The sequence below is a fragment of the Ciconia boyciana genome, chromosome 6 (assembly GCF_034638445.1).
Source record: "Ciconia boyciana chromosome 6, ASM3463844v1, whole genome shotgun sequence".
NCBI lineage: Eukaryota > Metazoa > Chordata > Aves > Ciconiiformes > Ciconiidae > Ciconia > Ciconia boyciana.
Window position 1 is genome coordinate 68,388,565 of NC_132939.1, and position 21,341 is coordinate 68,409,905.

Sequence of the window (21,341 nt, forward strand, 5' to 3'; positions counted from 1 at the left end):
TGCTTCTTTACAGCATCCCCTTTCTCCTGCTGCTGCCTGTATTTTTTTTCCACGCGTCCTGGGAGCAGCGAGGGACTCCAGGCAGGATCCGCTGCTGCTGCGCGGGCACGTGGGAGAGGAAAAGCAAACGGCGAGATGCAAGCGTGAAGGTTTTTTCCCATGCCTCGGCGTTTCCTGCCCCGGCGATGCTGCTTCTCAGGGGGGAAACAGCGTATGTTGATGAGGCACGGGGCGAGGGGAGATGCTGTGATGGGGTAGAAGCTTCCAGCCTGAGCAGAGGAGCAGAGATCATTGCAGTTGGTGCTGGTGGGAACTGGGAGCACTGGGAGGAGGACATGGTGCCGGAGCAGGGAGGAGGCAACTCTGGGAGGAAGTGCTCCAGAATTCATTACTACTCCTTCCCTTACCCGCCCTGAGGCTGTGCAAGATGAAGAAATTCCCTTCAGGTCTTTTTTTTTTCCCCCCAGAGGCTGGTAGGGCATCACACCCAGCTCCTGCCTCGTAATCCTCAAAGAGCTTTGTGTGAATTAATCACCTGTTGTGGAAAACGAAGTCTGCGGAGCATCCTGTGTCGAGCAGCGGCAGTTTCCATGCCCACATCCCGTCTCACTCCGGTCCCCAGCTCCCCGGGGGCGAGGGACGCCGGGAAATTGGGACCCCTCTTGCATCGGGTGAGGCTGGTCCCATCCCGGGGAGCTTGCGGGGCCAGGGGAGGAGGGATGGGGTGCGGAGAGTCCCGTGAGGGTGATGGGCTGCTTCCCTTCGCCTCTCCCTGCCCCAAAATGACAAGGTGCCCGAGGCTGTGTGACTGATGGGAAGGCGATAGCCAGTCTTCCGTGCTTCGGCCTCCAGCCACCGAATGCAACCCGAGACGAGGTGACAGTGGCATTTGGGAGCGGCGTGATGCAAGCCCAGCCCGAGCAAGGCAACACTGTCCAGCAGTCTAGACGCCGAATATGACCCTACCTTTTTTTTTTTTTTCTTTATAAATGGTCTCCGCACCAGTACAGAACGTCCTCTGACTTCTGAAGTATTTGTAATATTTCCACGCCCTCAGTTGCCAAAAAAAATGCTATAAAAAGCTGCTGTGTTGTTTTTTGTTTTGGGTTTTTTTTTTTTTTTGCAAAACTGAAACCCTTTGGTACTCCAAGATGCACAGAGTTCCCAGGGCTCTGCCTGTGCCCGTTAGCCCGCAGAGCCGCAGCCCCGGCACGGCTGCTTTCCAGGAGGCAAAGCTGTCTGGAGTTACTCCTCGCCATTGCAAACCCCCATTGCAAAGCTCTTTAAACCTTTTTTTCTTCCTTCATGCCCCGCTGGAAAATAAAGTAGCATTTTTCCTAAAATAGTGGGGCCAAAACAGAGTCCTGGCAGATGCACGTGAGCATCTCGGGGGATATTCAGGGGGTGACACCAGCATCTCATGATACAGTCTCCGGATGCTCAGTACCACCGTGAAGATGCTTGGAGACGGCGTTCGTGTACCGGCGCGGAGACAGACACGGTGAAATACCGAGGAAGAGTTTGCTGCCTTTCGCTGCCACGAGCAGAGAGGTTTGGCAGTAGCGCAGCTATTTCTAAATATGTCTAGGGGATGGGTGTGGAAGGAAATCTTACCATTTAGAGAGTCGGCCAAATTGCAATGTACTCAGCTTTTTAAATTGCGAGGCCCAAGTGTACCGCTGCCAACTTCTTCATTTCGCTATTTTCCTCTTTTATTGGTCGCCTGTATTGAGCTGCAGCTGCTGCATAGGATCCAGACGAACACCAGAAACTGGACTGTAAGGGAAATAACGAGATTTAATTGCAAAGTGACTGAAATGGAAAAAAATATTCCCCTTTCTCCCCTCTCCCCACCCCAGTCCCTGTTCTGCCTGTTGAGTAGCATCAGGTTGTATGTCACCGCGTGAGTCAGTGAATTTTTTAATCCTTACTCCGCTGTTGACAGAAACCCTTTAAATAGACTTTCATCCTGAAGACATTCGGACATGCTGGCAAACCCAATGCCACCACCTTCCTTAAGATTATTCCGATTGCTCTTTGTAGTCCGATGCAGAGGGCGTAAGTGGATTTTTTCTCTTCTTTGTGGTTCTTAATTTAATTGAGTGTAATTTGACTTTAGCTGCAGTTCAGACACTTCGGGGGCAAGGCTCGAAGTGCTGTCTGTGCTCTGAGAGGCATCCGGATAACTGGAGTCCGGGGATTTCATCCCACTTGCGGAAAAAACCATCCAAACATTGAGCATTTGTTGACTCTGTCTCTCAGCTTGGCTCCATTGCCGCTGGCTGCCTCCTCCTCCTCTTCCTCCTGGGTCCCTCCCAGCCGATGGTGCCTGATTTCGGCTCTGGGTACCACTCGTGCAGACGGCATTTGCGAGCAGCGGTCGCGCTCCTGCAAACCCCACTGACCTCATTTTTTGGCTGGTTTTGGAGATCATTGCTCCGACGGCAAGTCAATAAGTCAACAGGCACTTGGGTTTTCCCCGCTGAATTTGGGAAGGCTCTGGCAAAGCCCCTGCCAGGGTCAGCCCCAGTTCGGTCTGCACCCGTGGCACTCGTTGGGCATCTCAGGAGGCTTTGCGGGGTGTCCTGACATAGCGTCATGGCCTGGGGCAGCAAGTGGAGAACTTGGCTTTTACCCAAATACATATTTAAGCAACCAGGCAGCTGAAGAACCCATAATAAAATGTTCTGAATGTAGGCGGGTGTACAAACCTGGTAAACTGTGCTAAGGGGGTGAGGACCTGCTCCGCCATCAGATACTGCCCGGCGTCCGGTACAACCCCAGTCTTATCTCCAGACACTTCAAAAGTTATATGTGTCTTTTTTCTTTTTTTTTCCCTCTGGTCTGTTTTGCAAAACTTTATCTCAAGTTAACTTATGTTGAAGATAAGTCGGATACTTAATTCTGTAAACTTACACCCTGAAACACGATCCATAGAATTCACTCATTCCAAAGAAAAATACTTATTTTTCTTTTTTAAGTCTGAAATGGGAGAGAAATGGGGTTTGGGGTCTCATTTTTCTACGAATCGTCATGTCGATGCGCAAAGGCTGTAATTTTTATGAGTCATTGCTTCGAGACAGCGGTGACCCAGTGCAGAAATATCCCACTTCAAAACACATTTCCTTACGGAGAGTGACTGGATCAGCATTAAAGAGAGGATTACCCCTAAATGCTGTCTGTGCTACAAGTAAAATTATGGAGTTTTTATGCTTCGAGAGCTCACCAAGCGAACCAGCTCTCTGGCCTTTTAAGGGAGTCAGAAATTGGGTGGAAAAATGGATGCTAAGAGCTTCTTTGGAGAGTTAGTTTTTCTCATTTATCAAAACTGAATATTGAAAGTAGTGTGATTTCCCATAATTTTAAATTTTGGGGAAGTCAGTACATCCTCAGACAGCGCTTCCAGTTGATGATGCCATGTTGCGAGAAAGTGCAAATCTGATTTCTCGTGGGAGCGCGGGCCCATCCCTCGGAGCACCCAAATCGTTGCTGTGTGTCCCCCGACCCCTTGGCGTGCTGCCTGTAGGCTCTGGGGACCCTGCGTCTTGGATGGGGACAGAGCAGCAAAACCACAGAATCACAGAATCGTATAGGTTGGAAAAGACCTTTAAGATCATCGAGTCCAACCGTAAACCTGACACTGCCAAGCCCACCACTACACCATGTCCCTAAGCACCTCAGCCAAACGGCTTTTAAATACCTCCAGGGATGGCGACTCAACCCCTTCCCTGGGCAGCCTGTTCCAGTGCTTGACAACGCTTTCAGTGAAGTAAAATTTCCTAATATCCAGTCTAAACCTCCCCTGGCGCAACTTGAGGCCATTTCCTCTCGTCCCATCACTTGTGACCTGGGAGAAGAGACCGACCCCACCTCTCTCCAGCCTCCTTTCAGGCAGTTGTAGAGAGCGATGAGGTCTCCCCTCAGCCTCCTTTTCTCCAGGCTGAACAGCCCCAGGTCCCCCAGCCGCTCCCCATCAGCCTTGTGCTCCAGACCCTTCCCCAGCTCCGTTGCCCTTCTCTGGACACACTCCAGCCCCCCAATGTCTCTCTTGGAGTGAGGGGCCCAACACTGAACACAGCATTCGAGGTGCGGCCTCACCAGTGCCCAGTACAGGGGACGATCACTGCCCCAGTCCTGCTGGCCACGCTGTTCCTGATACAAGCCAGGATGCCATTGGCCTTCTTGGCCACCTGGGCACACTGCTGGCTCATATTCAGCCGGCTGTCAGCCAACACCCCCAGGTCCTTCTCTGCCACCCCTTCTTCCATGGCAAGACACGTGGATTTCGGTCCCGTCTCTGACCACAGCGGCTTTCCCATCGCGATACACCTTGGTGGTTAAAGGTGCGGCAGCTGCAAGATTTACTTGGTGGATTCAATGCAAAAGAGCATAAATCGTGAATTTTACACCCTGCAAGGTGGATATTTTTCTTTAAAGCCAGTTTTCTGGGTGCAGTGGGTGCGGTGTCCTGTGAAGAAGGAAGGTTTCAGCCCAGCTCTGCTTTTCGTCTCTGGGTGGGAGATAAATGGGCACAGCTGAGCTGTGCAGGGGTGGGCGAGAAAGGAGGGGTTACACGGGGAAAAAAAGGCCATGGATTTGTCTTCAGCGGGACACAGCACAGGCGCAAGTAGGCTGTTGCAGGCAGATGGAAAAGAAGATGCTGTAGGGAGTGAAATGGCTTCATGCAACAGTTGGAAAAATTTTTCTTGGAGGTTGAAAGCCGCCTTCCCGGTCGCATTTTTGAAATGCTGCCTATGAAATGCATATACGTCTGCTCCTCTCGCCAAAGGGCATTTCCCTCACTTGGTAAAATCATAGAATCACAGAATGGTTGGGGTCGGAAGGGACCTTTACAGGTCACCGAGTCCAAGCCCCTGCCATGAGCAGGGACATCTTCAACCAGATCAGGTCGCTCAGAGCCCCGTCCAGCCGGACCTGGAACGTTTCCAGGGATGGGGCATCTCCCACCTCGCTGGGCAACAAATCCCCTAAGTTTGATGAAGCCCTTCTGCTGGGACGTGGACGTGGAGCTGCAGCAATGTTAGGGCTCAGCCGTGGCTGCAGCTGGTCCAGCGTGGGCTGGAGGAGATGTCAAAATACAAACGGTTCCTGGTGGGATCCAGCTGAAAAATGGTTTTGGACCAGATTTTGGTTGGCGCTGTCCCCTCCATACGGAGCACGCCGCATATCGTCACAGATGGTTTCTGCTGGCAGCTGCCACCAGCAATGCCGGGGATGCTCGGTAAGAGGCTGGATAGCTGGGTTTTCACACGCTTATGCAATAAACAGAAATAAAATGCTAAAAGGATCATTTACAGTAAATTCTAGTAGACGTTGCCAGTGCCATCTGTCTCGTGTGTACAGACAAGGAGTCTCTTCTAAAGCAAACACAGCCCCCACCAACGCATCAGTTGAAGAGCCAACCCATCAGCCTTGTTCGGAAGGTCACTTCTCCTCGTCCACCCACATTTCACTGACCCTTTTTCCTTCAGAGTGACCTCTGGCAGGAGCCGTATGGCTTCAGCTGGAGAACATGGATGAAATAGTTAACGAAGGGTTTTGAGTGGGAGTTTGGGGCTGAAGTCAAACCCTGGGGAGATGTTTTACCCCAGGTGAACAGCTCCAGCAAATGGGCTCCTCCAGGTGCAGCGGGACTTAGTCAAAAGCCCAAGCCTATATAAAGGACTTTAATTTTTTGTGCCACTTGGATATTTTAAGGATCTTTCTCTTGCTCTTATGGCCAGAAAACAGGGGCTGCTGCTCTGGAGCGGTTCCTTGTCCCAGTTTCCAGTTAACTGGAGTCCTACCATCTGCAAGCCCTTATACCCTGGGATAGGCTCTGCTTTAGCTACAGTAACTAAACACCATGTTTGCCAAGCCCGGCTCTGTTCAAAACACGCTTTAAGACCCTGTGTACGCTTATTAATCATAAGCAGCAGCAAACATTTTTTTCACCAGCAGTTTACTGAAAGATTGAAACATGCAGCCAGAAAACGTGCAAAGTTGCTTCTCGCTTTTTCTCTAATCCTGGGGTGGGAAATAAAAACAACGTCGCTCTTTTGCTGCTTTTCTGCTTTTTAGCATGGTGGGCTTCATTTTTAGTTTCCCCTGCAACCCTCAGTGGGCTTCAGTGAGTTTGTAAAGGCTCGGAGAACGATGGTATGGCCAGCGGACCGCTGTTCGGGAGACGTTTGCAGCTTATCAATGGGAAGCGTGCTGGGCTGCAGGGGAGCAGGGATGCTCTGGCATCGCAAGGATGCCGCCGCCTTTGCCGTGCCCCGCGGCCACGTGCCGTTTCGAAGCAGCTGCTGAAAACTTGCCCGTATCCTTTGTAATCCGACGATAGCGTCACGAACAACTGAGGGACTAAAAAAGTCACTTTGAAATCAGATGGTCAAGCTTTGGGCCGTCTCCAACAGATTGCTTGCAGGAGCCGAGCTTGGCCCGGAGCCCTTCTCTTGGCCTCTCTGAATGGTTTCAGCTGAGAGGCTGTATCAGTTGCTAATGCACCATAAATAAACATCAGAGTATAAACCTTGCTAGCAAAATAGCAAGGGAACTCCTCATTTTCGGCTGCGCTGCGTGTTGTCCCTTACGCATGACCCTGGTTGTCCCAGCAGATTTTTTCTTCATGAGGTAAGCTGGCTGTGATAAATGGGAAGGCGAATAGCTGTCTGCGTTTGTACGCTAGGTATTTATTGCTAGAAATGGTCAAAAAGTTGTGCAGTGAAACTAACTGTGGGTTAGTGGGTGCAGGGATGGAGTTTAGCATGATAGTGTGTACGTAGTAATAATAAATCAGTGTTAAGTTAAAGCTTAAATAAAGCTTTTATATCTATAAATAAATAAAATATATAAATACTACATATATATATATATATAAAAATAAAGCTTAAATTAAAGCTGTTCCAGATGATGGTTTGGGATGGGAGACCTGCGACATGAGAGATGGTTAAATCCAGAGGTGCCCAACCTCTGGATTCGGGAACGCCGGGGCTAGCAGGGTCCATCCCTGGAAGTCACCTAAAATCCAGTCCCTCAAATGTGACAGGCCACGGCGGTGATGGTGCACAGGCTGTGGTTTAAAATAGCAGAAATAAAAAGGGAAAAGCCCAGGTTGTTATTTCAAATAGCATCGCAGGGAGGCTGTCACGGTGGGGACGGGAGGGGACAGCCGTGCCTGCAGAGAGGGAGACGAAGCCCAGGGATGTGACCTGTCAGGGAAGCCGTGCTTTAATAAATTTAAAAAAAAAAAAGTGAGTCGGGGCAGACACATCTGCCGTGGGGATGTGTCCCGCTTGGGTCACGTGCTGGGGACCAGATTCCAGGTTTTAATTATATTTATTAATGATATTCTCGCGGCTGGGAGCGTCCAGCAAAGTCCCACTGCTGCCAGCGCGGTGGCGGCTGCATGGGGCCAGGTTGAGATACGAACCCTGTAACCTCTCCTCGTTAGGATAATGACTTATTGCCTCGTTCAGCATTCCTCTTGGTGGGAAAATACAGCCTGGCTGCAGTGCAGCCGGCTCCCTCTCCTCTGTCTCCTGCCCTCCCCTGCAGCTACAGCTGCAGGCTTCCCCGTGCAGCGGGGATGGGACCCGGGGCTGTTTTCCTTAGGGCATCCCGAAGGCAAAGCTTTGCGCAGCTCCGTGCAGCTGAGCATTTTTGGGCGATATATGCAAAAAACAGAGCTAGAAACAACACAGGGGCTTGACCGTGGACAACCAGCTGCAGAGGAGAGCTCTGCAACTCTTCCTTCCAGGCTCAAGCATGACCCATAATCTCCTTTTTTCCAATTCAAGCTGTATTTCAGAGCTCTCCAACCTTTTTGCAGCCTTTCAGCGTTGCCAGAGGATGGCCTCGTGCCCAGGTGAATGCTTTTCCAGGTCAGTTCCCACACATCGACCGAGGACAGTTTAGAGTAGATGGAGGTTTTTTTCTCCCCTCTTGGTTTTTGCAGTGCCGGCGAGGGACTCTGGGCTCCCCTCTGGTCCCTCGGTGGTTTTGGGGGTACGATGGATGGTGGGCTCTGCTTTTCCGGAAAGCTCCTTCCCTCTTGGAAGCAACTGCAGCAGGTGGAAGCAAACCCAAAATACCACCTTAGTGGGAAATAGCCTTAAATTTCTCTTTTTCATTAGCCCCCCGTGCTCCCATGGCTTAAAACACAAACACGCTGTGATGCTCTTCTTTTTAAATAACATGGTTTTTAAGTTATTCAGGCTGGTTCTGGGCAGGGAAATGGGAGAGATTTGCTGTGAAAAGGAAACAGTTTGGCCAAGATCTCTTTAAAAAGTGGGTGCCTTAAATATGGGCTCTAAAATTTCCAGTCTGATATAGAAATAAATGGCTTAACTCTTGAATTGCTCCTATGGAAGTGAGAGTACCTGGCCTGTTACCTAGGTGCCTAAATAGGGGGTTACATGCTGATTAATAGAAATAAATTGTTTCTATTTATATTTATTTATATTATTTATATTTAAGATAAGGGGTGGGAATGGTACTAGGCTCTGTCGCAGGGTGTAGCAGTGCTTGTATTTGCATTTGAGGGGCCGTGCCTGGGAAATTCTGCATTTTACCCCAATGCTAGGTTACCTCTCCAGCCAAGGACGCCGCTTGCTTCCGACAGGCTTGCAGGAAAAATGTTCTCAACTTGATTTTTAACCATTCCAAAGCAGGAAAATCTGACAAGGGAGACATTGCACGTTGTTGGATGTTGTTCCTAAAAGAAAGATATTCTTTTTTTCCCCTTTTTTTCCATCCTGCCTTTGTAAAAGTGGTCCCTTTTCTCCCCAGACATCAGGCATCCAGAAGAGCTCTCCCTTTTGAGAAAACCCAGAGATCCGTCCAAGAAAAAAAAGAAGAAGTTGGACGATCAATGTGAAGACGATGCCTTCGAGCTGGAGGGTCCGCTGATCACGCCGGGGTCCGGTGAGCCGGGGCTTGCTTTGTGAGGACGGGCTTGCGGGGAAGGGGTCGGCAGGAGGCAAGCAGATAATAAAATGGGGGGGAAAATGACATAGCGGTATCGGTCTGACCTAATTCCTTAAGGTCTGTGCAAGAAACGGACCCCAAATAAATTCCACAAATGATCCAGGGCTGCAGCACTCGGTCGCGGTCACACAGATGCATGCCTGAAGCTGTCACGCATACAGGGGAGCAGAACAACACCAGGCTTTATAAAATAAAACAGAAACCAAGTGTGACCACTTTAACGCTCAGATTGTGTTACTGAAAGGTTTTCTTACCCTATTAAGAAAGGAGTTAAATGGAAAATCGTTCCTAATGTCAAATTCCAGGTGTGTTTTAGACAGTGCCACTGTTCTATTCCTTATTTATAGCCCAGCAAAACCAGTATTTTATTAATTGCATTAGTGTTCCTCTACGTTAAGGGCGTAGCTATAGATCGTAATGCTAAAAAACCCCTCTGTTATTGCTGGGGGGTTAGTTTGCCGGTCTGGCTTACAGAACCCGAGCAGAGCTACGAAGAGAATTGCTAAGGGAGTAACATCGCTGCTGGTGTAACGTCCCTTGCCTCAGGCAGCAGATTGATGCAGGGAGGTGTTTGCAAGCAGAGGGGTTTCTCGGCTCTGCTCCACGGCTGCTGGAGGTCTGGTGTTTGAAGGCAAATGGCAGGAGCTTAAACCATAAAGTCGGCCAAGTGGGAGCACTTTAGCCCAAGTGGACTCACGGAGAAAGCTGCAGCGATACGCGCTGCTGGGCGGGCGAGACGTGTCTGGCTGCCAAAGCTCTTGGTTTCAAATCCAGCGATGAGAGGGAAGCAGGGCAGCTTTAATTAAAAAAAATACCGTGGAACTCAGTAAATTTGTATTAATTGGTCTTAAATTAACTGAAGGACCAGTGAAGGTCATGCAGTGTGGTTAATGCCACCGGTGGCTCTGGGCTCGCAAGCAGAAAGGTTTTGGCTGCACAGGGCACGGGCGAGGGCGATGATGCCCTGGAGCTGCTGTGCCGAAGTGATGTGCACCACGGGCTCCGCAGCAAACCATCAGCACGGGTCTGTAGCAAGGGGAAGATAATCCTTCTTTTGCTCCGGTCTCGCTCTTTCTCCTCTCAGAAATACTTCTGGGGTAGTCCTCTCTCACTCCTGGCTCAGGGAGTTTTCCCTGCGTCGGGCAAGGCTCCAGTCAATTTTCATTTTCCTTTGGTATTTTCATCTTGAAAAGCAGTAATTAGCCTTTCCAAAAGTCAGTGTTGACAGAGAGCATCTCCGTTAGATTAATAGGAAATACTTGGCTTGCTTTGGGGGAAATGTGCAAAAGAAAAATTATTAATTTTTTTATTAATCGGTCTTTCAGCAAGTCACTTTGCAATGGCGTGCTGGTTTTTCTTTCCTTGTGAATGAAATTACTTTCGCTGCAGGTTTAATTACCGCAGCTACCTGCCATGTTTAGGTGCCATTAGTTAAAAGTCATGTTTTTAATCTGAATAAACGGTTTCTAGCATTGTTCCAACATTAGTCTGCGTGCTGAATGCTTCTGTAAAACGAGTTAATATTTCGGGATCTGCTTATTTCAGTGTATGTAGATGTAACGGGCATGTTTTGTCACTGAGCACCCTGTGCCTGGCAATGAAACCGTTTAAATCACTGTAGGCAGAGCTGTCAATACACCCGCAGTACACGTTGCCCAACACTTTCCATTAGAAGACCTGTATTCACTTGTTTAAAAGTTAGCCAAACTTATAGCTATTTCAACTGGAACTTTCCTGCCTCGGGGAAATTTTTTAAGGGAAGCTTCTCCTGAGATGTTTCAGATGTTTGGAGAAGGTGATGAGGAGAACATCCAAGGGGAAGCTTCGCTCCCCTGGAGCGGGCACTCAAACGGAGGGATGTGGGGGGATGTCCATGGGAAAACCTGCCCGATTCGGGGCAAGAAGTGGGATTTTCTGTTGTTGGTCCAGTTAAAGCTCAGCCCTGTCTGCTTGAGCCACGGGAAGGCTGAGGCTGGCACACTGCGAGGGTGGATGGGGAGGAGGCAAGAGCATCTTTCGGGATGCGGTTTGTGGATGGCGATGGTGGTTTATTGCCGGTGCTTGTCGGACTGCTCTGCTCCAGCGTTATAACGGTCTGTGGGCAGAGCACGTTTCTGCTGCTTTTATAATCATAGAATCCTAGAATATCTCAAGTTGAAGGGACCATAAGGATCGTTGAGTCCAACTCCCAAAGTATAAGTACGTGCTATAAGTACCTGGCAAGTCGCTCCCGGCCTTCTCCACGCAAGTGTGAAGCTTGAAGGTGGATATCTCCATCCCTTCACCATTTCTGCTGCTTTTTTGCTCCTACCCCATTTGCTGGGTCGGTCTCGGTGGCAGGTTCACATGGTGCTTACCGGTCCCCAGGCTTTTTGTCAAAACATTAATCCAGGCTGGGATGCTGGCAAAGCTAGGAGGAGCATTAAAAGCATCCAGTTTTCACTTATATTTTCCATCCTGTCAGGCAGTTTAGAATCACATGTCTGTATTATTTAAGTTTCCTAACCAAGATGTTGGCTGTCATTGGTATGATGTTGCCGATTCAAACCATTCGTACTGCTCCTTGAGGTAGCCATCGCAAAAAAAATGAGAGTTTGGAAAGGTTTTTCTGTTGTTTTGCTCCTTTTCCAGGTGTTTAGCTCAGCTTTCCGTCATTTCTTGCGCACTCGGGGAGGAGGAATTGTTTGGAGCGAGGAGCTGGAGGGTGGCCCGAGGTGGGGGTTCAGGGCAGCAGCAGGAGGTGGCACAGAAGACCTTGCTTGTGGCATCTCAGTCCTGCCCCATGCCCCTTCAACACCCTTAACAGTGCTCTTGGAGGTCGAGTTTGGGTGCATCGAATTGCACGTCTGAACAGGCTCGTGGTTTAAAAAGAACACAACTCTTTCCCAAAAAGCCGGTTATTGGTCCTTCTTCTAGGTACTGGTGCACAGATTCATGCCCAGCAAATGATACTGAGCTCATTGCCCGGTGTATGTACGCAGTGGAATTACTGACATTAGGATACGGTCGTTGAACCTCCCTTATTTCGAAAATCCGTATTTTACATTCTTAACATAAAAATCAATGCTTCCGTGAAATGAATAGGGACTATTTAGCTCTCAGCTATTTTGGGGTATGAGATACTGAGCTGGGTCCGCTTTCTTCTCTTCAGATTTGTAATTTTAAAAGGGGGTTTTTTTGTCTGCTTTGAGTCTGTATGAGCTGTAAAGCTTTAAAAGGCTGGGGAGTAATGTGTGCTTCGGGATCAGTTTTGCACCAAATCGCACCACTTGCTCAGCATATTAGTACCAAATCTGTTTGGCCGTCTCAGCAAGCTTTTCCATCCGCGAAATGCCGCGTTTCCGTGCCCGGCTGTTTGTTGTAACATGAATAAAATAACCGTGGAGTCACTTCGGTCGCTTTGCCTGCCGAGTCCACCGGCGCTGCTGCAAACACTCCGTTTGGGTGGTTAAACCTCACCTGTGCTATTCTGGCCTCTTCCGAAAATACCCATTTTCGGCTTCTGTCCTTTCCTACTCTCCCGGTGACTTTCTCTCGCCTTCTCACTTCCCTCCTTTCTTTCCCTCTCCATAGGCACCGATATTCTTTACATCGGCCCCGTCAAAGGTGAGCTCCACCTCAGTAGGACTTTTGCGCTCTGCCTCTGGTCTCTTTGGCCGCGCCCTTAGTTTATTTTCCTGCTCCTCTAAAACTTTTGACTTCCAAAATCTTTAAGCAACAGGTAATACCGGTAAGTCGGGGGCCGTTCGTGTCCCAGGTGCCATAGAAATGCAGGGGGCAGGAGTTTCCCGGCGTGGGAGACCTGCGCCTTTTCCCATGGATTTGGGCTGGAATGAGTTTTCCATCAGTTTTGCTCTAGGAGAAGAGCTGAGAGAGAGGGGCAGCTTTTCATGGGAAAACAAGCAGCGCAGTGTTTTCCCATTGCGGAAAAAAAAATGGTAAAAAAAGGGAAGGTTTTTCATCCGCTGGCTTCGGGTTTGTGTCTGAGTTGGCTTGGTTGGGAGCAGGCAGGGCTTGGCCCTCAGCTAACTCCCAGCTTTTATTCCTCTTACTGGTAGGAAACATATATTCGAGCCCAGGACTGTATAGCAAAACAATGACACCGACCTATGATGCTCACGACGGCAGTCCCCTGTCACCCACTTCAGCCTGGTTCGGTGACAGCGCCTTGTCGGAGGGCAACCCGGGCATCCTGGCCGTGAGCCAGCCCGTCACCTCCCCGGAGTCCTTAGCAAAAATGTACAAGCCACAGGCACTGCTCGATAAAGCCAAAATCAACCAAGGGTGAGTTAAGGATTTGGTTTTCTGCTCTTCTCTTCTTCTTCTGTTTTTTTTTTTTTTTTATTTTCCAATATGCGGTTTTAAATCGCATTCTTGAAAGCGTCATCGTGACTTTGCCGGAGCTTTTTGTGTGTGTTATCCCATGTTGACAATTTACAGATGGCTGGATTCGTCCCGATCTCTTATGGAGCAGGAGGTGAAAGAAAACGAAGCTTTGCTGCTCCGGTTCAAGTACTACAGCTTTTTTGACCTGAATCCAAAGGTACAGAGCTATTTATTTTACTTGCATCTTGCAGGCAAAGGCTTTGAGCAAAGGATGCCTCTGTCTCTAAGGTGCTTTTGTGTTGGTAAATCCTCCACCGCTTTGGAAATCGGTCTCGCAAGCATCAAACCTGGCTTTGCGTGCTCCCACGTACCGGTTTGCTAACGCGTAGGTATTGCTAGAGATGCTCTAAGTGTTGCTTAGAGCCACTCTGCTTCGGTGGCAGAGGCTTTTCAGTCTCGGATTGAAGCGTTGCGTTGAAAGGAAAGATGAAGTGGTTTGTCTTGAACTGCGCTCGTACGTTTTACAACCGGTCCATGTTTTTGCGCTGTGCCGCAGTACGACGCGATCAGGATCAACCAGCTGTACGAGCAGTCCAAATGGGCTATTCTGCTGGAGGAGATCGAGTGCACGGAGGAAGAAATGATGATGTTTGCGGCGCTGCAGGTAGGAGATGGCCCAATACGCTTACGTTGGTCGTTAAACTTGATTTTGTAGCTTTGCGGACTTCTCTATGGATGAATATTGATTAACAGGGTAAGTGCAGTCCGCTGTACCTGGTGTTTTAAGCCTCACCTTGTCTTTGGTGGCAGCTTGGACTTCTTGTGCTGGTAGAAGTCAGATTGTTTCCCGTCTCCTAATCCTCACTTGAGCTTATTAGGCAATTTAAATATTTGCTGCTGATTACTTCTCATGAAAAGGAACTTGGCCTTCTTTTACCAAACAAGCATGTTTATGTCTATCTTAACTTTTAGTTTTGCCCTTTTTAAAAAACCCCAGTAAGTACACTAGGTTACTGAACTGTGTCTTTCTGGCACACTGCCCCCCAGACAGCTGGTGGTAATCTGTGGGTTTCCCAGAACTATTTATTTATCTGTTTTATGAAATACTCGGCGTGATTTGGCATAAATACTACACCTGCTATTGACTTCTGTAAGACGGATGGCAGGCCATTTACTACGTGTGGTCTGGCGTGCCTCGCCATTAGTAGGGTGCAGAAAGAGCATTCCCGGCAAGAGCAGAGCTGTCTGCTCCTAGGGCCCCTCCTAGGAAAAAAAGAGTGAAAAGAGAAATATAAAGACTCAGTTTACCTCTCCGAGCAGTCCAGAGTGGGTTGGGCATGGTCCTTTGTGTGAGATTTTATGGATGGTTTGGTTTTCTGGGGTAAGAACAGATGCAGTGCATCCTCCCAGACTGGGAGGAGTGGCTGATACGCCAGAGGGTCATGCTGCCGTCCAGAGGGACCTCGGCAGGCTGGAGAAACAGGCCAACGTGAACCTCATGAAGTTCAACAAGGAGAAGTGCAAAGTCCTGCCCCGGGGGAGGAACAGCCCCAGGCACCAGTATGTGCTGGGGGCCACCCAGCTGGGAAGCAGCTGGGCAGAGAAGGACCTGGGGATGCTGGTGGACACCAGGTTGACCATGAGCCAGCAATGTGCCCTTGGGGCAAAGAAGGTGAATGGTGTCCTGGGCTGCATCGGGCAAAGCTTTGCCAGCAGGTGGAGGGAGGGGATCCTTCCCCTCTGCTCAGCACTGGTGTGGCCACACCTGGGGTGCTGGGTCCAGTTCTGGGCTCCTCAGTGCAAGAGAGACACGGACAGACTGGAGAGAGTCCAGTGAAGGGCCACGAGGATGATGAAGGTCCTGGAGCATCTCTTCTTTGAGGAAAGGCTGAGGGAGCTGGGGCTTCAGCCTGGAGAAGAGGAGGCTCAGAGGGATCTTATTAATGTGTATAAATACCTGTTGGGAGGCCGTAAAGGAGATGGAGCCAGGATCTTCTCAGTGGTGCCCAGTGCCAGGACCAGAGGTCATTGGCACAGACTGAAACACGGGAGGGTCCTTCTCAACGTTAGGAAACACTTTTTTGCTGTGAGGGTGAGCGAGCGCTGGCCCAGGTTGCCCAGGGAGGTTGTGGAGTCTCCATCCTTGGAGATACTCAGAAGCCACCTGGACATGGTCCTGGGCAACGGCAGTAGGTGGCCCTGCTTGAGCAGGGGGTAGGACCAGATGACCTTCAGAGGTCCCCTCCAACCTCAACCAGTCTGCGATGCTGTGAAAAGAGTAGCTCTGCCCTGCAGGGTCCAGAGCGGTCCTTCAGGGTTCGTACCACCGACTCCTTGGACTGAAAACAGCCGAGCCGGTCATTCCTGACTCGACTGCTCTCAGGTCTCGGCGCTCGCCGGGCTCTGCTCCCGCGGAGGGTGCGGGTCCGGTTTTCCACTCCGCTTCCCCGTGTCGTGACGAGCCCGCGGCATCCGGCAGCTCGCAGGAGCGTCCCGGTGAAACGCTGTGCCTTGCCTTTCAGTACCACATCAATAAGCTGTCCATCATGTCCTCGGAAAACCACCTGAACAACAGCGACAAGGAGGTGGATGAGGTGGACGCTGCGCTCTCGGATCTGGAAATTACTTTGGAGGGTGGCAAGACGTCGACGATCCTGGTAAGGGCTGCAGGCACGCGGTGGCAGGGTGGCTTGCGCATCCCCTCCTCACCTCGCGCGAGGCCAGGAATAATCATCCCGAGCCGGGAATTGTTCCAGGCATCCAACCTTTTCTCTTTCCTTCCTCTCCCTTTTTTTCTATTTCTCTTACAGCCTGAGAAAGTTGCCCGCAGCCCAGTGGAGCAACGCAGAACAGAGACCCCAATAATATTTTCTTAAAAATAAGATTTTTTTAAAATACCGAGGGGTAGTTCTGGTGGGAGGGGACCCCGGGCAGTGTGTGGCGTGGGGCCAGCGCCAAGCTCTGCTCTGAGCCCAGCGCAGCATAAAAACCTCTTTGAGCACATGCACGTATTGAGCCAAAGGCTTCATTTAAGCTGTAAGACCGCCTTCGATTTTTTGGGTGTTTGTAGTTAATTTAGCAGGGAGAGCTCAGCCCGTCCCGTGTGCCCAGCTCTGCGTTGCTGCAGAAGTCAAGTGCAATATTGCATTTTTCCTGCTGGGACCGTAAGACCAAATGGTGTTGGAGAAGTCCCGGAGGAGCCGGGATCTTACTGAAACCCCTCCCTGCACCAAACCACCTTCCTGGCGAAATAATGAAAAACTAAATTAAAATTAATTTGGTTTCTGTTCCTGCTACCGACTTTCCAAAATACTGAATTCTTCACGCTGAGGTTTCTCGTCCACCGTTTCTAATTCATGGCAAAGTTTTACAGTACCTAAACCAGCTGCCGTGATTTTTCAGAAGTAACTTACGCTTGTGAAACCTTATTTTTATTAGACTGGATTTTAGCCTGGAGTGTGCTATGACTGTGTTTCAGAGGATTTCGTTTTTTTTCTGACATGCTGTTTTAACACTGGTTTTCCACCTTTAAAAATGTAAACCCCAAAAACTAAACTGCCAAAAAAGGAGTAGGTCCGGTCAGACTTGGCACAGCACAGCTTTTCCAGGCACTTTCCACATTTATACCATCTCTGAGTTTCGTTTGAGTTTCTTTCAAGCCCTAAAACCCCTGAAATTTTCCAGTCTTACACTTCATATAATTTTTTTAAGTGTTTATGAAGGGTCTTTTTGAAGTTAACCTCCATACTTAGCCTGCTTTCCTAGCAATAATGGCAGAGGTTTACAATATTAAGCAGTCGCCGCAGGGAGAGCAGCGCTGCTTTGGCGCGACAGAAATAATGACAAGTTTTTATCACCGAGAGATCATTTATAATTTCTTTGCAAAACCAGATTTGAAGCACAGTACTGAGGAACAGTCCCTGCCAGATAGGAGCGAAGACGACAATGATTCATCAAAAAACTCCATCCCTTTCCGTAGGGGTTGCTCGCAGTAGCCATTTCCAGATGCATTCGAGTAATTGAATACAGATAATGGGCAATTACTGGATTGTTTGTTTAGATTCTGCATTTTTTTCCCTGTGGTATCTCTAAACAGCATTGCTCATCGCAGACAGAAAGTAGACTTACTGCTGGAAGCTGTTGGAGCAGTCTTTGCTTTTTCTGTCCTTCGAAACTTCCCCCTCCTCTTTAGTTCGAGCTCGTGGGAATTGCAAGTTGCCACCCTGTATGTTTTGCAAAATGTGAAGATAAACTCAATATTAAAAAAGCTGGGGGGAAAAACCTTTCTAGACTGTCAGAAAGCCCTTCCCCAGTCCTCCGTGGAGGTGCAGAGCAGCATCTTTTCCTTTTATTTGGAGCGTAACGAAATAACTAAGGGAGGAGAAAAATCCCTGTGCGAACACGAGCCGGTGTGACCGCCGGTGACCTCGCGGGTGGGAATTGGCTCCAGCGGCAGCAGGAATTCCTCAAAGAAAAATAAAACCTTGTCCTCTGCTTTCCAAACAGCACTTCTGCGCGATAGATTTTTCTCCGCTTGCTTCTCCCATGAAGGGGATGAGGCTTTCTCAGGAGCATTTCCATGACCCCTGAGCCCCGACGTTGGCTGCCGCTGGCTTCCTGCCCTGCGCGGCATCCCTTCCCTCCCGCACCCACCACCCCGGCTCCGCTCGGGCAGGCGGGTGAATGGGATAATCCTTGCTTTTCAGGGTGACATCACTTCCATCCCGGAGCTCGCCGACTACATTAAAGTCTTCAAGTAAGTGCTGATGGGAAGAGGTGCTTGTGAAACTGGTAATGTCTATGAATAATTAACGGTCCTACTGCCTAATATCCTTTTTTTTAATCTCCCGACCTTAAGATCTTGCTGCACACCGCTATGTTATCTCGTGTGAAAAGCCACCGAGCGATCCCTGTGTAATACCGCAGCTCAGAGCATCTGCACTCTCTTGATATTCAAACGTTTTACTTCTTTATCCCGTAGCACAGTCACTAAGTATTTCACGCTATTTGAAATATTTGATGCTGAAGTTGATCAGTTCTTAAATATAAAACCCAGAGCGTTTTCCCACTATCACCGCCCCGGCGGGTACGCATCCCTCCGCGAGAGCTTGCTGCTTCTCGTAGCCAGCAGCGCGTGCCGGGATAATTCTGTAACACAGTTAATGCCCGTGAAGTAATCAAACCATCCTAAAATTAGGAGTGAAACCTAGAAAATTTGCTCAGATACTTCTCCTGGTTTGCAAGAGGCTGGATGAATGCTAAACAGCCGGGATCCCGGTCTGTCTGCCCTCTGCTTGCCAAAAGGAGCAGGTTAAGCTGACCGTGCTCCTCTTCCAGCCCACTCAGGATTTAGGGGTATTTTTGTTTTGCTTTGACTTGGATGGTGGTACGTGGAAACCGGGAACGGCAGCGTCTGGACTTTGAGTAACATTTTGGCAGCCGCCACCGTCTTTTTGCAATTTACTGCCTGCTGCGGCGAGGGTTACGGTGAAAGTTCTGGAAACTGGAAATAGCGATGAGATTTCACAGCATAGCTATAGGATATAGAAGAAAAGCAGTAGGCAGCGAAATAGCTCTGGAACAAGCCTTTATTTTATGAATTGTTTGGTTCTGGAGCCAGAACCCACCACTTCTGTTCTGAAAAACTCTTTCTCCCTCTCCGAAGGCGAATTAATAAGGTCTCCGCGTCCGTCTGGGCTTGCGGTCTGTCTTAACTGGGACAAAGTTTCAGAGCTCCAGCCTGTGCCCGGCGTCTGAGTGGGTGTTTTTCCCCCCCCTTGAACAAACAAGCAAACAAAAACCTTGCTCTTTCCTTTGATGTGCTTATTTGCCAATAAAATGAGGCACGACTCGGGGAGCTAATTGCTTGCAAATTGGAGTGCCAGTTGGTGGGGCAGGAGATGGAGCAGCAAGAAGCTGCCGGTTCCTCGCCCGGTCCAAGCCCGAACCCTGATTTTGGGATTTGAGGCTGTCCTGCCACGGCGGGGAAGCACAGAATTGCCGTTTGCTCCTAAAAATGAGGACCAGGCGGCATTTTACTGCCAGAAACCCAACATAAATGATGCAACGTTAGGAGCTGGCCCAGCTTTGGATGTGCCTCTTGTCACACTTCACTGGGGAGGAGCTGCAATATATGTCCCTAGTATGCCTTATATATAAGTCCTATATATATGTCCTTATACGTGCCTGGTGTTGCTGCGGAGACTCGGGATGGTTCTCTCTCCCCTGCCAGCCGGGTTACTGCCCGTGCCAGCCAAATTGCCCTGCCTGCAATTTAAAGGAGTCCCCAAAAAAAGCTCAAGCCAGTGAAGATGTATGAAAGCATCTTTAGTGAAGGATGCAAAGCAAAGGATGGAAAAACCTGCACGTGTAGGATGGCTTGGCTGGAGGGTGGTGACTTCTTCTGTAGCGGGAGGCAGCTTTCCAAGGAAAAGTTTGCAGGGGCAGGGCTGTGCCTGCCAGGGCTTTAGGAGGAGGAAAACCAGCAAGGGCAGGAGGAGGCAGCGGATCCCCCGAGCTCAGACGTCCGTCAGAGGTGCGGGAGCAGCGGGGTTCAGGCAGACGCCGTGTTTCTTCCCCACCTGCCTAATTTCCCTGAGTGGCCCCCAGCACGCTTTTGCTTGGAAATGAAAGTGCAGAGCCCCGAGGACAAGCACCTGGGGCCATCGCATAGCTGATCCCTACAGATGAGGGCTGAGCAGCTGTTTCTGGGATGGAGACGTGAGAAATGCATTGCAGTGAGAGGCTGCAGATACAGCCTTTGAGTAAGGCTTAGAAATTAAGGGGGTTTAAGAAAATCAGAAACTCGCAGCTCTACAAAGGTCCTGGGCTCGTGGTGGGATGAGCAGGCTGCTTCTGCAGAGTCGGGCAGAAATCCCTGTTTTCCGTAGGAAGGAACTGAACCTTTTCTGATGTGGAGTATTTAAAAAGAAAACAACAAGCGTACTCATGCATGTGCTTGACTGACAAGTCTTTTAGAAGTACCGCTTCCTTCCAGAGCTTGAGCAAAGGGGTTCCAGTTTAATGTGGCAGGTGAAGAGGAATATTTTGCAGCAGTTCATGGACATGTCTATTTTTATAATACGGTTCTCCAGCTCCCCTGCCCCACATCAGTGGGACCTCCATGGGATTGAAGAGTCCCAATTTGCGATTGCAGCTCCATTTCTTGACCCTGCGTTGTAGTGAAGGGATGGTGAGCGGTGGCTGAGCTCCCAGGCAGGGACTGTCCCGGGGGTGGGCATGCCCCCGGCTGCTGACACCAGGTTTTCAAGGGTGAAATGAGTTTCCCGCTGCAGCAGCTTGGTTTAGGAGCTTAACCCAAATGTAATGTCCCTCAACCTGTCCGGCAGGCCCAAGAAGCTGACGTTGAAAGGCTACAAGCCGTATTGGTGCACCTTCAAAGATACCTCTATCTCCTGCTATAAAAGCAAAGAGGAATCCAACGGGACTCCTGCACACCAGATGAACCTGCGAGGTAAGAGAAGCGTAAGCGCCGACGCATTTTACTCCAGAAATAGGCTGCTCCTCTTGCAGCTTGTTTTCCCACTGATTTATCCTCTTGGCATGCCATCCTAGGGCATGTTTAAATATGTTTACAGGACTGAGGGTGACTGGGTTTGATAGCATGGCATATACTTAGACTTCTAGAAAGTCAGCACGTGGTACAGGTGACCCCAAGCTCCCCAACCCCATGGGGAGACAGCTTGCCCTTCTCCTTTTTCTGGTGGCTATCCAAAAGAATTGAACTAATTCCCACGGCAGAGAAGAAGCTTGAGCACGCTGTGCTGGAGAGAACAGACCATTCTCTTCCTCCGCTTCCTTTACGTTTTTTTCCTCCTTTCCCTGGTGCTGGCCATGAGCAGCCTCGCTCAAGCGCTCCCTGCGAGCCTTGCACATGAGTTTTTAAATTCCTATGGTTGCTGGCTTTTCTTATGTCAAGTTAAACATTCCTGCTCCGGCAGCCACCAAACTGCGGAGAGCTTGTTTTTTTCCCCGCGGAGGCAGGAGCAGACGCGATGCCAAGC

At 49.6% G+C, this 21,341-nt stretch overlaps 1 protein-coding gene across 2 annotated transcripts in view; it reads left to right on the plus strand.

Annotated features, from left to right (window-relative positions):
• Nucleotides 1–21,341, plus strand: part of FERMT2 (FERM domain containing kindlin 2) — a 51,586-nt gene that overhangs the window by 22,892 nt on the left and 7,353 nt on the right. For both annotated transcript variants that reach the window (XM_072863729.1, XM_072863730.1), the window contains exons 3-9: nt 8,794–8,928; nt 13,050–13,275; nt 13,432–13,534; nt 13,874–13,981; nt 15,840–15,974; nt 18,024–18,073; nt 20,667–20,791. In XM_072863729.1, the coding sequence (XP_072719830.1) occupies nt 8,794–8,928; nt 13,050–13,275; nt 13,432–13,534; nt 13,874–13,981; nt 15,840–15,974; nt 18,024–18,073; nt 20,667–20,791 (882 nt within the window). The remainder of the gene's footprint in view (nt 1–8,793; nt 8,929–13,049; nt 13,276–13,431; nt 13,535–13,873; nt 13,982–15,839; nt 15,975–18,023; nt 18,074–20,666; nt 20,792–21,341) is intronic.